The sequence below is a fragment of the Chiloscyllium plagiosum genome, chromosome 10 (genome assembly GCF_004010195.1).
Source record: "Chiloscyllium plagiosum isolate BGI_BamShark_2017 chromosome 10, ASM401019v2, whole genome shotgun sequence".
Lineage (NCBI taxonomy): Eukaryota > Metazoa > Chordata > Chondrichthyes > Orectolobiformes > Hemiscylliidae > Chiloscyllium > Chiloscyllium plagiosum.
Genome location: NC_057719.1, coordinates 25,331,673 through 25,347,206, shown reverse-complemented (window position 1 = coordinate 25,347,206; position 15,534 = coordinate 25,331,673). Strand labels below are relative to the sequence as shown.

Genomic DNA, 15,534 nt, shown 5'->3' with positions numbered 1-15,534 from the left:
TAAGAATGCCTTATTAAATACACCATGCGATATTACTTTTTTAATGATGCTATAGAAATACAAAACTCAGTTGAAAGTTCATAATTTACACTTATAGGTTGTGATCTCTACATTTTCCAGATACAATTGGCATGTTGTTGGATTGTTATGTGTATTCAGAACAACTGCTGACTGTTTTAACTATTAAGCGAGTGCTTGGATCATGTTTGATTCCAAGATTAGTTTTAGATTAAAGCAGTTGATTTTCTGGAGGGTTTTTTTTTGTCTGTGACTGCAGGAACAACAGTGCCACTTACCTGGATTGGCTCTCGCCTTCGACGCTGCTGGGATTTCAGTGGATTCTGCTCGATGTCACATCCGGCTGCTGGGATTTAAAGCGGGAGTTGGTGCTGCAAGTGCCCACTGCTCGCAGAGTCCGGCAGATAGTGTAGGAGCTCAGCTCAGCACAGTGCCTCAGTCTCCAGACCCCGAGTCAGCGCCTCTTAATCGTGTATCTTGTCCTCTCGGTCCCCAAAGGGGAGTGTTTCGCCAGAGGTAGAGGGTTTGGGGAGGGGGGAGCTTTTTTTTTTGCATTAGTTGAGCGCATCTACGCGTCCTGCAGGAAAACAAAATGATTCCTTTGGGATTTTTCACTCTCGTTTTACTTGCCACCCGAGGTAAGGACGATCAGTGGCTTCTGTTTTCTGTGTAAATGTGTCGCTTTAGACTCGTAGATAGGCTGTGATTTAATTTAAAACGAGAGAGAGAAAAAAATGCGGTGGTTTGGAACAGAGAAGGGAATGACCCTTTCAGCACCAAGGACAGCGCAGGGGATGGAGAGAGGCGAGGAGCGACCGGCCCTTTCCAGTTCACTCCAACCCGGACCAATTCATCCGATGACTTTTCAGGTCGTTAGCCCTTGTAGAAACCAAATGATGCTATGGTGCGTCAACACGAGGAATTAACTGTTTATATCGCTCTTTCGCAACTTCAATCAGCCCGCCTTTGCCGACCGGACCTGCTGTTCCTCCTCTGGTGCTGATGTGTGCTTCTCTTTTGTAGGGTTCTCCGCTCCTGTGCCCATCGAGCAGTCGCCAGCCGACGCTAAGGTAAGTCAGCCGGCGTGCCGTTGTTGTTTGACCTCTTTTTGACCTTGGAAGTCTTTCCACAGGGGAACGTTCGCCCTCCCCCAAACAACACTAACAGAAACCATCTTGCTGTCTAGGTGATGAAATGTGTTGTGGAGGTCATCTCCGACACTCTCTCCAAACCCAGTCCTTTACCAGTCAGCCAGCACTGTATGGAGATTCTGAGAGGAGGTAAGATAATTTCATCGCATTCCAATTGTCTATCACCATCTCACGATAATCATTTGGTCTCATTTTATGTCTTTTCCCAAAATGTTTTTTTAAATTACTTTTTTCCATTGTCTATTAACTATTTGTTACCAAGTATTTTTGTTGCTCTAATTATTTTTGCAGCCATCTATAATTTAACTGATTGCAAACTACATCACAGGTTTTTATTTATTTTAAATTACTCATTAACTTTCCTGTTCTGTGCTCTTTGCAGATGAGAGAATAATCTCAGTGCTTCGACACCAAAACCTGCTGCGGGAATTACAAGAACTTGCTGCTAAAGGTACTGTAGCTGTGGTTTTGTAACTGCAGTCTCTAAGATGGTCTGAAATCATGCCAGATTTGCAGGCTGTACTGCACTGAATGCCAGTCTAACATCTTCCCTGCACATTTCCCACTTTCTCCCTGACCTCTGCCAATTTTCTGCATCAACTTAATTGCAGGAAAAAAAATCAAAGCTGCAGTGTTCCCATATAGATATTGACGTTATAATAACACTCCCAGAGAGGTTTTAATTAAAGGTTGTCACCTCTTGCTTGACTGAGGGCTAATGTTTCTTTAGACATATATTGTTGGAATATTACACACTTCATAGCAAACAAAGTACCAGCTTTGAATATCTCTAATTAAATTAGGTTTCAATAAACTGCAACAATGTGTTTGAAGTTAACTTTGAATGTTTTGTTGCCTGCTAGATGTCTAACACAGCAGAAAACCCATCAGTATATTAGAATCCCTAAATCTAACCCCAGAGGTATCTACAAATGTCTGTAGGAATTCTGTTTGCCCAACATTGAGTTTGCACTCTCTCCTTAGGGGCAACATAGGTCCAAACATACAAGGCTTAAATACAGTTTGCCTGATCTTATCAACTATGGCTATGCAGCCTTTCTAGCAAGGACCATTCCACCTGGTGAGATGGAGAGTTACACTAAATAAAGTGCATCAGCTTTTATTAGCAAAATAACTATCAATGTTTGAGAAGATAAGCCATGCATCTATCTTTTTCCATGTACATTAATTCAGTACTCCATATTTTCCTGTATAATTAATACATTCATAACCGTTTGTTTAATTGCAATGATATAAAGAAGATTGTACTTAGGCAATTATAAAGACAACTTCATTAACATTATTGAAACCTGATAGTTTGTAATATAGGACCTCATTTTGTTCCTGTGACATTCTATGCACTGAGAACATAACCAGGTACAGGTAACTCCAGTTTCAAGGTGAAAGCAAAATATTAGAATCTGATATGTCAAGGGCACACTAAATGGGAACATTTGAGAAACAGAATGAATCTTTCAACCCCATTCTGCAAAATTTAGAGCCAGGCTTTGGATAAAATCATAATGTTCAATAATTCCAATGATAAATTTTCTTTTGAAATTTTGGTGCAGGAACCAATGAGAAAGCTCTGCAAAAAAAACAGAGCAGTGATTACAAAGACATCCTTTCTGTTGCCCTCGAGAGTCACATTGACAAAAAGATATCATCAGCAGGTTAGTGTTGAGGTAAACCACCAAATCCCTGGTGTACATTGCAGACTGTCAATGTAATCCAGATAATTATTCAGTTGCAGAGCATCGTTTTGCTTAAAGTACTTTAATTGGCTAAATTATATTTGTGATGCATTGCCAGAATCTAATTGCATGTTACAGCATTTCTAATTTACCATATCAGACTACTGAGTATAACAGAGACTGTTTAAAATAGAATACATTGCATAGAAGGAGTGTTGATATTGATTAGTCAGATCTATCTATTTACAGATATTTTACATAAATTGCTTTCTGTCATCATTTAAATATAGTTTAAGTAGTGTTAATTGAACATTACTCATGAAATGACATACCAGCAGCTTCTGTCTGTTTTTGATCCCCGTCGGAATTTTTGTTTTTGGACAAGATATGTTTGTCCTTGAGTGTTATCATAGCAACTGAGCAAAAGCAATTAGTCCAATTGACTTCGTGAAAGTTCATCTATCATATTGATTGTTCTGCAGGTAAATTACATGAGATCCCTACAGAGAAACAGCAAGGATCATCTGGTGAGATATTCAGAATGAAGGACAAAGAGTTTCAGGACAGCAAAGAGGAGACACCACCAAATGTAAGCAGGCACAGCTTTCTGAACATGAAGGATACAACTCCATTTAGCAGCAATATGGCCCCAGAAAAGGAAGACATAAAAAGACAGGAGCCAAGGAAGCATGGCAACTCTGAAATTGAGTCTACTGTAGAACAGTCCCAGGATCAGAGCCAAAGTGAGGAGCATAGTCCAGAGGAAAGTGAGCCAAATGAAGATGGGGATACCCAGGAAGAGGAAATGGATGAAGACCAAACCAAAGAGAGCAATGAAGAGGATGAGGTGGAAAACCACAGTGATTACAGTGACAGTAAGGATGAAGAGCCTTCAGAAGATGATGGAGGGGATGGAAGAAACATGGAAGAAAGCAGAAACCAACCTGAAAACAGTGAGCCTTCGGACATGAAGATGGATGGGACATCCTCTGAGGAAGAAATAAGGTCCAATGACAATACCATGATCCACCAGAATTCAGAGGATGAAGGTAGAGAAGAGGATGAAGACTCAAACATCAGTGATGAAAATTATGGATCATCGAAAGAAGAGCTGCAGGAGAGAAAAAAGTGGAAGATGACAGGGGAACTGAGCCCAGAACAAAACCATGGAGAAACAAGTGATGAAAAACAAGATCTCTTCGAGGGAAACGGTAAACTTGCAGGATCTGGAAGTGCCAAAGCACACAATGAACCGAGTCATTTCCAACACTCATGGGGCAACAGAAGATCTCACTCTGGGGAAGATATCAGACAAAAAGGGAAGGAAACCATTTCATCATACCCAGTGCGAAAAAGAATTGAAGATGAAAATAAGAAGGAGAAAGAAGAAGAAGGGAGTGCCAATAGGAAAAATGAGGTTTGTTTCATTTTATGTTTCCTTTAAATTGATCTACTGTGGTACTTCTGAATGCTGGCGAACTGCTAAGGTGCTGTTATCTCTGGCAAGGTTTGCTTTGTAAGCCAGAGTCCAAAGACTTCCTTTGGGAATGGGAGGGATGCACTTCTGTAGATTTTTCAACACATTGTAAATGACGAGCACCTGTACTTGGGAGCAGTCAGGTCATCAAGGTCAGAAAAATGAGGCAAGGCCTATCTTTGAAGCTTTGGAGCATGACATATTGTGATCTAGTAGCTGCCTGACTTGCTGTGCTTTTCCAGCACCACTCTAATCTTGACTCTAATCTCCAGCAGCTACAGTACCCACTTCCGCCTACATTCTGATCCAATGCAAAACCTTTCCATCTGTCCAGATCTTTATTAGCAGGGCTCATTTGACATTGTTCCTGGTTGTGAATTTAGTAATCTCTGATTAATGAAAATCATGAGTCTATAATGGATTGCAGATGTGATCTCTATAATTCATTCCCAAAATGGGGACTGGTGTTTCATAAAAAGAGTGGGACTGTCAAAGTGTGTTAGGGAAAGGTATTACAAGAAATAAGTGTCCTCAGATATTTTACTATGACCAGTAGATAATCCAGAGTATTGCATGGGGTTGACATGACACTGTCAAGATTTATTCAGCTTTTTAGTGCAGCAGGGTTAAGCAGCCAGTGATAAGTGTAAGAAGTCAAAAGTTACAGTATTGAATACCAAAGAGTGAAGGTATGGGTGATCAGAGAGTTAGAACAGTGTTGTAGTTTAGAGGAGGAAGTAGAGCATAAACACAACCAATGCGTTAGTGTTAATCTTCTCAATTTATTTGAGTTTACCTGTGGAGGCTTACTGAACCCTTCCTCTTGTCACTGATTCTTAATATCCAAGACCCTCCATGTTAAGTTGAAACAATGTGAAATTCTTATCTTTCACCAAAGATCACAACATTACCAGTGGACTAGAAGATAAATTATTACTGAGATTAGTAAATTTTGTTCAAGCGAAACGAGTCATAAGTTATGGAAGACTAATAAAGACCTGATAAAGACAAATGGAATCATGGGATGAATACTATATGGAGGCACCAAAGATTTTCGTTAGTTCTCAGATGAAACTGATAATGGAGGTCACTTGTTGGTGGCCTCCTAAGCTGTAATATTTATCAATAACAACTTACATTTGTACATTGTCTTTAACATAAGGAAAGTTAAATAGCCATAATCCAACTATCTTCATTAGAGAGATATAATTAGTTATGTACAGATTGTACTATACTGCAAGGGTGATGTAGGATAAGGAGGCCGGTGTGCATAAACTACCACAGGCATTATGATGATTTTAACAGGGCTGTTAGTATAAATCTGCATCTTACTCAGCCATCTAGCCAACTGAACTAAAAACTGAAAGAACTGAAGATGCTGTAAATGAGGAACAAAAATAGAGATTGATGGAAAAGCTCAGCAGATCTGGCAACATCTGTGGAGAGAAATCAGATGTAATATTTCAGGTCCAACTCTGAATGTAGAGTTCTGAGGAAGGGTCACTAGACCTGAAACGTTAGCTCTGATTTCTCTCCACAGATGCTACCCGAGCTGCTGAAGCTTTTCCAGCAATCTCTATCTTTGTAGCCAACTGAACAGGACAGTGATCCAAACAGCAACCATTATCATCAAGGCCAACTGTATTACCTAATGTCACTAACCTGACTGAAATCAGCACAAACCACAGAACTGAATACCATTCAAGGTTAATTCAACAGAGGTATTTTTCTTGTATGCATTTTTGAGTAATAGTGTGATGACATGGGATAAGTATTGAAAATCTAAGTACCCCCATAGTTTCCAGAAAGCACATAGGCCTGAAATAGAGCTTACACATTGATAATTGAGATTTTCATAAACCATGGCTTGATACAATTCCAGCTTTGTAAATGGTAATGAGTTCATATCAATTATGTTTTTCATAAGGCACTGAACAATAATGGGAATTTTATTCATCAAATAGGTATACATGCATGTGATTCATTCATGGGTATATTCAAAGATTGTAATTTCACAATTTTCAGGCACACTTGCTTCTGAAGCACAGGATCTGTTTTGGGGCAACTGCTGTTTGTCATTTTTATAAATGATCTGGATGTAGGCGTAGAAGGATGGGTTAGTAAATTTATGGATGACACTCAGGTAGGCAAAGTTGATAGTGCCGAAGGATGTTGTGGGTTATAGAGGGACATAAGTAAGATGCAGAGCTAGGCTGAGAAGTGGCAAATGGAGTTTAATGCGGAAAAGTTTGAGGTAGTTCACTTCAGAAGAAGTAACAGGAATAGAGAGCACTGGGCTAATGGTAAAATTCTTGGCAGTGTAGATGAACAGAGAGATCTCGGTGTCCAGGTGCATAATTCCCTGAAAGTTGCCACCCAGGTTGATAGGGTTATTAAGAAGGCATATGGTGTGTTGGTGTTTATTGTTGGGGGGACTGGGTTTCAGAGCCACAAGGTCATGTTTCAGCTGTGCAAGACACTGGTAAGGCTGCACTTAGAGCATTGCTAATCATCTCATTATAGGAAGGATGTGGAAGCTTTGGAAAGGGGTCAGAGGAAATTTACTAGGTTGTGCCTGCTATGGAAGGAAGGTCTTACGAGGAAAGGCTAAGGGAACTGAGGCTGTTTTCATTGGAGAGAAGAAGGTTGAGAGGTGACTTAATCAAGACATATAAGATAATCAGAAGGTTAGATAGGGTAGACAGTAAGAGCCATTTCCTCAGAAGGTGAAGGCTAACATAAGGGGACATAGCTTTAAATTGAAGGGTGATAGATTTAGGACAGATATCAGGAGTAATTTCTTTACTCAGAGTAGTCAGGGCGTAGAACAGCCTGCCTGCAACAGTAGTAGACTCGCCGACATTAAAGGCATTTATATGGGCATTGGACAGACATATGGATATTAATGGAATGGTGTAAGTTTGATGGGCATCAGATTAATTTCACAGGTCAGCGCAACATCGAGGGCTGAAGGGCCTGTACTGCGCTGTAATGTTCTATGTTCTATGTTCAAAGCTGCAGACAGTGTGGGATACGTTAGGGCGAGTTCAAGAGCAAACGGCATTTAATTTCAGGAAACAGAATGTGCGTTTGCAGAACCTGACTTGAACCATGTGATGATGGATACAGTCCAATTAACACAGCAAGTTTGTGTTGATGCAAAACACCTTCATCTTTGCACTAATCCAAAACTTGTAAATTATAAACCAAGCATCGCAGCTTAAAATGTGTCTGAAGCAAAATGGAATGCTTGCGGGTTGAGCCCATATGCCAGGGTGCTGTCTCGAATAAAACTGTAACTATAACATTGCTGCAAAACAAAATATATCAATACTACAGTTAAATGTAAATTATTTGTAAATTTCTAAATAATTTGCACCCAACATCAATTCTAATGCATTTGAAGGAAAGTGTGAAAGAGCAGGAAAGTTGATGCGAGAAATGTTGGATCAGCCATGATTCTATCAAATGATAGAGCAGGCTTAAGAAGCCCACTCCTGTCCCTAGGTTTTATGGTCTTAATTTGGGGATGCAGCAATTGTATGTTTAATTCACCTCTCAGTTACATTTTTATTCAAATAGACCAGCAGGACTTGTATTTGATGTAATTTGTCAATTTCCTCCATTTAGAGAGTACTGACAGTTAACATGTATTTCACACCCATGTCATTGCTCATTCCCTTATCCGATGGTCCATCTGAGTGTCTGAATTCACTGTATGAATAGCAGCTTGGAAACATTTGAACTTAACTCCTGCAGCACACTTTTTCTGTGTTGCATAATTTACCAGTGCTTCAGTAACCAACCCTTACTTTTTAAAAATTTCTTGATAAATAATGAAGATATTTTACAGTTATTGCTAATGCTCGGTGGCATTGCTTTTGGATACTCTGAGCACTGAGCATATTTGTGTTGTTTCATGCAATCCTACTGGAAACTGAGGGAAGAGTTACACAGAGGACTGGGAAGTGAATGACAATTGAAGTTAAGGGATGAGAGAGATGGAGAAATTTTTCATTTTAAAACACTGAAGCTCACGCATTGAAGATTTTTGGCCATTTTGATTCTCGAACGATATAGTTAAAGGAATATTGCAAGGAAAGTTCAATTAAACATTGTTGTAGACTTAACTCCAGCAGTTGCAAGGAAAGGCAGAAGAAGGACTATCTTGGAGAGAGATTAAGAGGTTAAAAAGTAATTTATTATAAGGTAGCCTTAAATCTATTTATAATAAAATGAATGTAAAATTTCTCCTAGCTGATAGACCAGTGCGTAATTTGATTGTTTTAAGTCCCCCAGGAATCTCATTTCAAATTTCACCTCCTGGCCTGGATTAAAATTGTAAAATTCTTTTCCTTTGACCATCCAAGACTAGCTCCTAGCAATTCATTTCAAAAACACTTGAAGGTGATGGGTACAATTACGTGAATCAAGTCTGTAATAAGTCATTTTCAATAGCTGTACCACTATACATATTTTACTATTGTTTGCAGAAGAACATGTACAAAACGGGCAGTTGCTTTCAACATAATGAAATGTCAACTCTTTATTTGTTATCAGTCTCAATAGCGGTGAATGTAATTTGTTTGATTGAGCTTAAGTAAGACAGAATAATTGAACAGCCAGCATCAACTGCATTCATGAAGTAAAGAAAATTATGGGAGCCAAGGTCAGCCTAATGGATGAACAGATTTGTTGAGTGAACTACTGATCATTGCATATCCTACCAATAACTCAAGGAAATACACTTCTATTAAGCAATTTTATAAAATCTGTAAAAGTCCGTAAATGTGGGTCTTAGAGAGCAGTTGAAATAAGATTTTGACTCCCACTGTTTTTTCACTTAGCTGTTGTTGTACTGTATTGGCTTAATTTCACCATCTTCATATTTTTACTTATTTTACTTATTTCAAGTTTTACGTATTTCAAAAATAATGGTACATCTAATAGAAGTACTGTTGGTTTCTGTAAGCTTAAATGAAGTAAGATAATAGCAGTATACTTTGGGTTTGAATAGAATAAATTTGGCAAATCACTCTTCCTAACAGAGTAACTCCAAATTACTATTTTTTTTAAAAAAAGCAGATTTGATATGTAAAGGTTTCCAAGCACACCCTCGATCCATTAGGGTTTTCTGTGTTAACAGCAAATTACAGCTGCTAACTGGCCTGCAGGATTTTACCTGATGAAAGGAGGGAGGGATTTCCTTTCAAAGACTACCTGAAATAGTTAAAGCCGCAAATTAGATCATAATGTATAAACACTCCATCTGAATAGTTTCAATCTTGAAAACTCTATTACAACTTCTAAGAAAATCTGTGGATACATGTATAATCATTAAAAGTTTTGCATTGGTGTGCAGTTTCTCTTTATAAACCTGATTGTCACAATTTGTAATCACATTTTTCCACCATCTGTTACCATTGTAAATTGCTCAGTTGTAATTTCCCATTCAATGTTGCAATTTCAAATACTATTATTTCGACACAAAATCTGGTGACAAACGGCCTTTATGGAACCAGTTTCAAAAGGTTTGCCTTTCTGTTGCTTTGGGCAGAATTTTACAGTCCTCTGTGCAAGGGATTTGCAGGTAGGGGTGGCCTGTAAAGCCAAGTGAATACCCATCCCACTGTTTACCTGGTCACCCTTCATTTGGCTATTATTTAACAAATGGCGAGTGAGCCTTAAGTGGTTCGCCTGCCCTTTTCCCAATTAACATCCTTAAGCAGCCACTGTCAGGAGTGTGATGCTGGAAAAGCATCACAGGTCAGGCAGCATCCGAGGAGCAGGAGAATCGACGTTTCAGGCATAATGTAGGGCTTATGCTCCTCAGATGCTGTCTGAACCGCTGTGCTTTTTCAGCACCACACTCTTGACTCTGATCTGCAGCATCTGCAGTCCTCACTTTCTCCTCGTTAAGTAGCCCCTGCCACTATTCATTGCTCAGTCTGCAGTAAACCTGCTTAGGTGTTGAGAAAGATGGGTCACATAAGGAAAAAGATCAATGCAAGGTATCCTTTTCCACCTGTGAAAATATTTTTCCCTTAATTATCTAGAAATTGTCCTTGCAGCAATAACCAACATTTTAAAATGTGTAATATTTTCCCAGGAACAAGAAATGGAGAATCTTGAAGCAATTGAAAGTGAACTGGAAGCAATGGCACAGAGATTACACCAAATGCGGAGAAATTAAACCCAGTGCTTCAAAGCTCAGTAATAATGAAGCAACTATCAGCACCTTCAACATACATTTTGTTTGAATTGTAACATTTTAACTAGTTTACTATAATTACTCGTGTGTTCTAGTGGTCTACACACTAGCTTTTCTTTCTGAGGTGCTGCTAATTACTTGCTTACTTATTAATTTACACCATTTAATTTAATGAAATGTATGAAGTTCCATTGCTCACATTTTTTTTTCGAAAATAATTGAATCAGTTTTCAATGTTTTCCTTTACATTTAAAATTCTACAGCATTTAGAATACTGTAGAGAAGAAATGAAACTCGAGTTAAAATCTTATTGGACTTGGTAGAAGTTTGTACCAAGTCAGACTAATTATATTGTACATTCTATATACAATTTATGTAATTAAAAGAAAACAACTTTTACTCAATGGTTTTTGCTTTATTCCTCTCATACTCTTTTGGACAAAAAAAAATTAAAATAAAGCTTTTGAAAGTGTAGATGAGGCTTTGGTATCCAACCTTTAAAGTAACAGGACAATGTGATAATGTGGCTTAAAAAGAGTAGAGGCATTGAAGGTTTTAAAAAAGAGGCATAGACTATAGAAAACCAGAATGTTATAAATTAATATCATCAAATCTCTACAGTGTTGAAACAGGCCATTTGGCCCAACAAGTCCACACCGACCCTCTGAAGAGTATGGGCAATTTAGCATGGCCAATTCCATTAACCTGTACATCGTTGGATTGTGGGAGGAAACTGGAGCACCCAGAGGAAACCCATGCAGACACAGGGAGAATGTGCAAGCTCCACACAGTCACCCGAGGCTGGAATAGAACCTGGGTCCCTGATGCTGTGACACAGCAGAGTTAACCACTGAGCCACTGAACCACTCTTATAAGCCTCAACTAGGGTACTGTGGGTAGTTTTGGACACCACACAAGTTGTAAATGTAAATGTATATAAAGTGTACAGATGAGGTTTGCAAGATGTTACCTGATATGAGAGACTTCAGTTATGAATTTGGAAAAAGAAGGCTTTTGATGGGCATTAAAATCACATTCCCGCCTGGAAAGGTAACCTGGAACAGTGGCAGGTGAGCAGCTACAATACCCTGAGCTAGCTAGGACACTGGTGTTCAGGCATGTTGAGAGAGTTGATCCTCTCTCTCTAACCTATGCCTTAGTGGTCTTGCTTCCTTATCGCTAGATCTCAGTGTCCATTCTCTCTGTCCTGTGGAGGTGAATGTGGATACAGAGAAGGTGGCTGCTGCTGCTCTTGCTGCTAAAATACTTGTTGGTGGTGTGGCCCCTCCTCTTGTCCCTCAAGAGGGTTATAAAGAGGATCTGCATTGGCTGCTCAGTCATCCTAGTGAAGGCTGACAGGAGGGAAATTCAACTAAAGGCAAATGAAGTGCTTGCCACATTGACACTCATATAAGAAGTTGGGACTCCCTATCAAGCAGACCTGAAGAAGACCAAGACCACATTCAGGCTTGGGATGTAACATTCCTGCTACGCAATTGCCATCGCTAACAAGAGAGAATCCAACCATTTCCTGTTTACATTCAATGGCATTACCACCACTGTCTTACTTGTTATCAATATCCTAAGAGTTATCATTAACTAGAAACTGAACTGAACTAACCACTTAAATACTGTGGCTGCAAGAGATGGTCAAAGATTAGGGATTCTGTGGGGAGTAAATCATCACTCAAATCCTCAAAGCCTGTCCACAAGCACAAGTTTGGAGTGCGATGGAATACACTCCACTTGCTTGGAATTAGTATAGTTCCAACAACTCAAGGAACCTGATGCCCATCCAGACCAAAGCAGTCTGTTTGACTGGCAGCCCATGCACCATCAATGTACAGTGGCAACAGATTGTCTCATCCACAAGATGCATTGCAGCAATTCGACCAGGTTCCTTCAACAATACTTTCCAAAAACGGAAGCTTTTTCCATCTAAAATAGCAAGAGCAGCAGACACCTGGGAATTTCACCACTTGCAAACACCCCTCCAATTCAGACACCATCTGACTTGGAACTATATCATTATTCCTGCACTGGTGAAGGTGATAACCCTGGAACTCTCTTCCTAGCAGCAGTGCGGTTGGCCTTCTACCCCAAGGACTGCAGCATGGAGACAGCTTCCCACCACCTTCTGTAAGACAATTAGTGATGGACCATAAATGCTGGCCCAGCCCACACCCTGGGAAATGAACAGTGAGAGCTATTGTCTCGGAGAAGGTATTCTTTAAATAGCTGCCTCCAGTCTGGCTGCAGCTCTTCACTGCAATTCACCAAAGCTGTCCTAACACAGCAGTTTCACCAAAGAAACCATCCTGTTTCCTGGACAGCTGCTGATAAGTAAAGAAGTAGGGCCCCAGGCTGAAAACCCCAGAATTCACAGTAAAAACAATACCCAATTGACTTCTTAACTATATTAATTACCCATCTGATAGGCATCTGAAAGAGGGCAGGAAGACACTGGGATCCTGACTCAATATCAAATTAGAAAATGTAACATCCCATGTTCATGTGAAACCTGCTTCCAGGTGACTTGGAATGTTACCCCCATTATGTTTGTCAGACATGTACCTTTACTAGCAGTTTATTTGTCACTGTCAATTCTGTACTAGTGCAGAGAAACACCTGCTTACAAGTAATGCTTCAAAGGTTATTGAGAGTAGATGGGAATGTGAAATTGGGAACACAGATTAGCCAAGATCTCACTGAATGGCCGAATATTGTTCTTCAAGCTCCAGGTAACCAGATAAAAAGACAGAGCCAATGTTTTGGGGGGAGAAATAGAAATTCTGTTGAATAACTGGATATGTTGAAGGTCAACACTGGTGACTAAGAAAATACATGGATAAATTCAGCTTCACATCTGTTTTTGGAATTGATTCAATGTGAAAGGTTTTCATTGCTACTAAGACAAGAAGGTATTTTAAGAATACAGTACATTGAATGGGAAAAGTTAAATTCCAAAGATCATGCAAGATATATGACCTATTTGGTCTACTCAAGTATTTAATCTCTCAAATGACATTTCTGCATAAGTGTTTCCTCATCCACAAAATATTCAAGAGTCACAGTTATTCAATCCTAGCCAATTATCCCCACGAGACAACAATCCTGCCTTTACATCAGGAACTGCAGATAATCGCTGATGTTCTGGATCTTTGCCGTGAGGAGCTATAAATAGGGTAGGTGATGTGGTGTAACATAACCATCTTGCAACAAAATATCTGACACGGCATAATCTAATGCTGAGTGCTACAAATTTACACACTGCTCCAGAAGCTATGAAAATGCAGGCATCTGTATAATGGTAAATCATGTACAAACTGTACTGAAAGCAAAGCACAGCAGTTCTGGAAATCTGAAATGGAAATGCAAAACACGAGAAGTCATTCAGCAGTTTAGGCAGTATCTGTCAAAAGAGAAAAATGTGCAAATATTTTAAGTGGATGAGCGCTGATAAGATTGAGGGGTCCATTTTTGACTACTCCTTTCATGGTAGTGAGCCTTGGTTGATTAAATTGGAGTCATAATCAGCTGCTGCAGGCGAAAGGGACAAGGGGATGGTAGTAACATTCTCCTCACCCACCCACAAGTTTGGGACCCAGGCATCCTGCATCCCCTAATTCTGTTCAATGGGGATGTTGTATCATAGGAGTGTGGGCTATGCCCACAATCTCTAAACCATTCTATACAATGTTGTTGTGCATCAGTACATCATTGTGCACACCTTGCCCAATATTTCTTGATAGCTCCAATTTCTCAGTTTTGGTGGTATCTTGGCAAGTCTTTTTTGCACCTTCTGCAATGCACAATTCTGACTACTGTACTATAAAAAGGAGACAGAAGCAAATAACCACGTGTGTCCTCATTTTGTACAATTTTATCATGATTTTGACTTCAATTGCATTGAATAAAATCTGCTTTATTTGTATTTTCAACTGGGGTCTGCCACCTCCAGCGCTTCTTTGAAAATTATTAAGCTGTGTCCAAAATCTCTTTACTCTTCCATTCCTTTCAGTGGATATTTATTGAAGAGGATAAAGGTTAGGAGCAGGAGTCTTGTATTTGGCCCACTACTGTGCCATTCAATCAGACCCTAGCTGTTCTGATTGTGGCTTTGACCCCTCCATACCAACACAATAACTCTGTACTCTCCTGCCACTCAAAATGTTTAACTTAGCCATGAATATATTTAGTGACCCTGGAACACAACCATTGCATTATAGAGGAACTACCTGTATATAATAAATGGGATAAAGTGATAGAAGTAGATGAAGTGAGAGACCTTGGCATGCAAGCTACACTGTTTCTTAAATGTAACAGAACAGTTAGATCAGGTTGCAAAGCATATGGAATATTCTCCTTCATTGGCAGAGTATTAGAATACAAAAGCAGGGTTATAATGATGAAACTGTATAAGGTACCGGTGAGTCTACAACTGAAGTATTGTGTACAGTTCTGGTAACTATATTACAGTGAGGACTTGGGAGAGTGCAGAGATTTACTAGATTTTTGCCAGGCCCAGCTAATTGTAGCTATGAGGAGAAATTAGAGAGGTTAATGTTGTTTTCCTTGGAACAGGGAAGGCTAAAGACCAACAAATACAACATTGTGAGGGGTAGAAATAGAGTAGACTGGAGGAAACTGTTTCCCTTGGCAGAGAGTGCCAAAACAAAAACAGGGTTCATAGATTCAAGCTAAGTGGCATAAAGATTAGAGGGGTCATAAGGAAAAACTTTTTTGTGCAGAGGATGGTGTGTTTTCCTTGGAACAGGGAAGGCTAAAGACCAACAAGTACAACATTGTGAGGGGTAGAAATAGAGTAGACTGGAGGAAACTGTTTCCCTTGGCAGAGATGCCAAAACAAAAACAGGGTTCATAGATTCAAGCTAAGTGGCATAAAGATTAGAGGGGTCATAAGGAAAAACTTTTTTGTGCAGAGGATGGTGGGTGTCTGGAATAAACTGCCCGAGTTGGTGG

At 39.5% G+C, this 15,534-nt stretch overlaps 1 protein-coding gene across 2 annotated transcripts; it reads left to right on the top strand.

Moving 5' to 3' along the window:
- The first annotated feature begins 369 nt into the window (after window positions 1-369).
- Window positions 370-10,950, top strand: chga (chromogranin A). Of its 2 annotated transcripts, XM_043697202.1 has the most exons (7): window positions 370-656; window positions 1,042-1,088; window positions 1,205-1,298; window positions 1,552-1,620; window positions 2,741-2,842; window positions 3,346-4,280; window positions 10,450-10,950. In XM_043697202.1, the coding sequence occupies exons 1-7, from the start codon at window positions 611-613 to the stop codon at window positions 10,531-10,533; spliced, it is 1,377 nt and encodes a 458-aa protein (XP_043553137.1). In that variant the 5' UTR covers window positions 370-610; the 3' UTR covers window positions 10,534-10,950. The 2 variants fall into 2 exon arrangements, with proteins under 2 accessions (XP_043553137.1, XP_043553138.1); XM_043697203.1 differs by lacking the exon at window positions 2,741-2,842.
- Window positions 10,951-15,534: the final 4,584 nt, after the last annotated feature.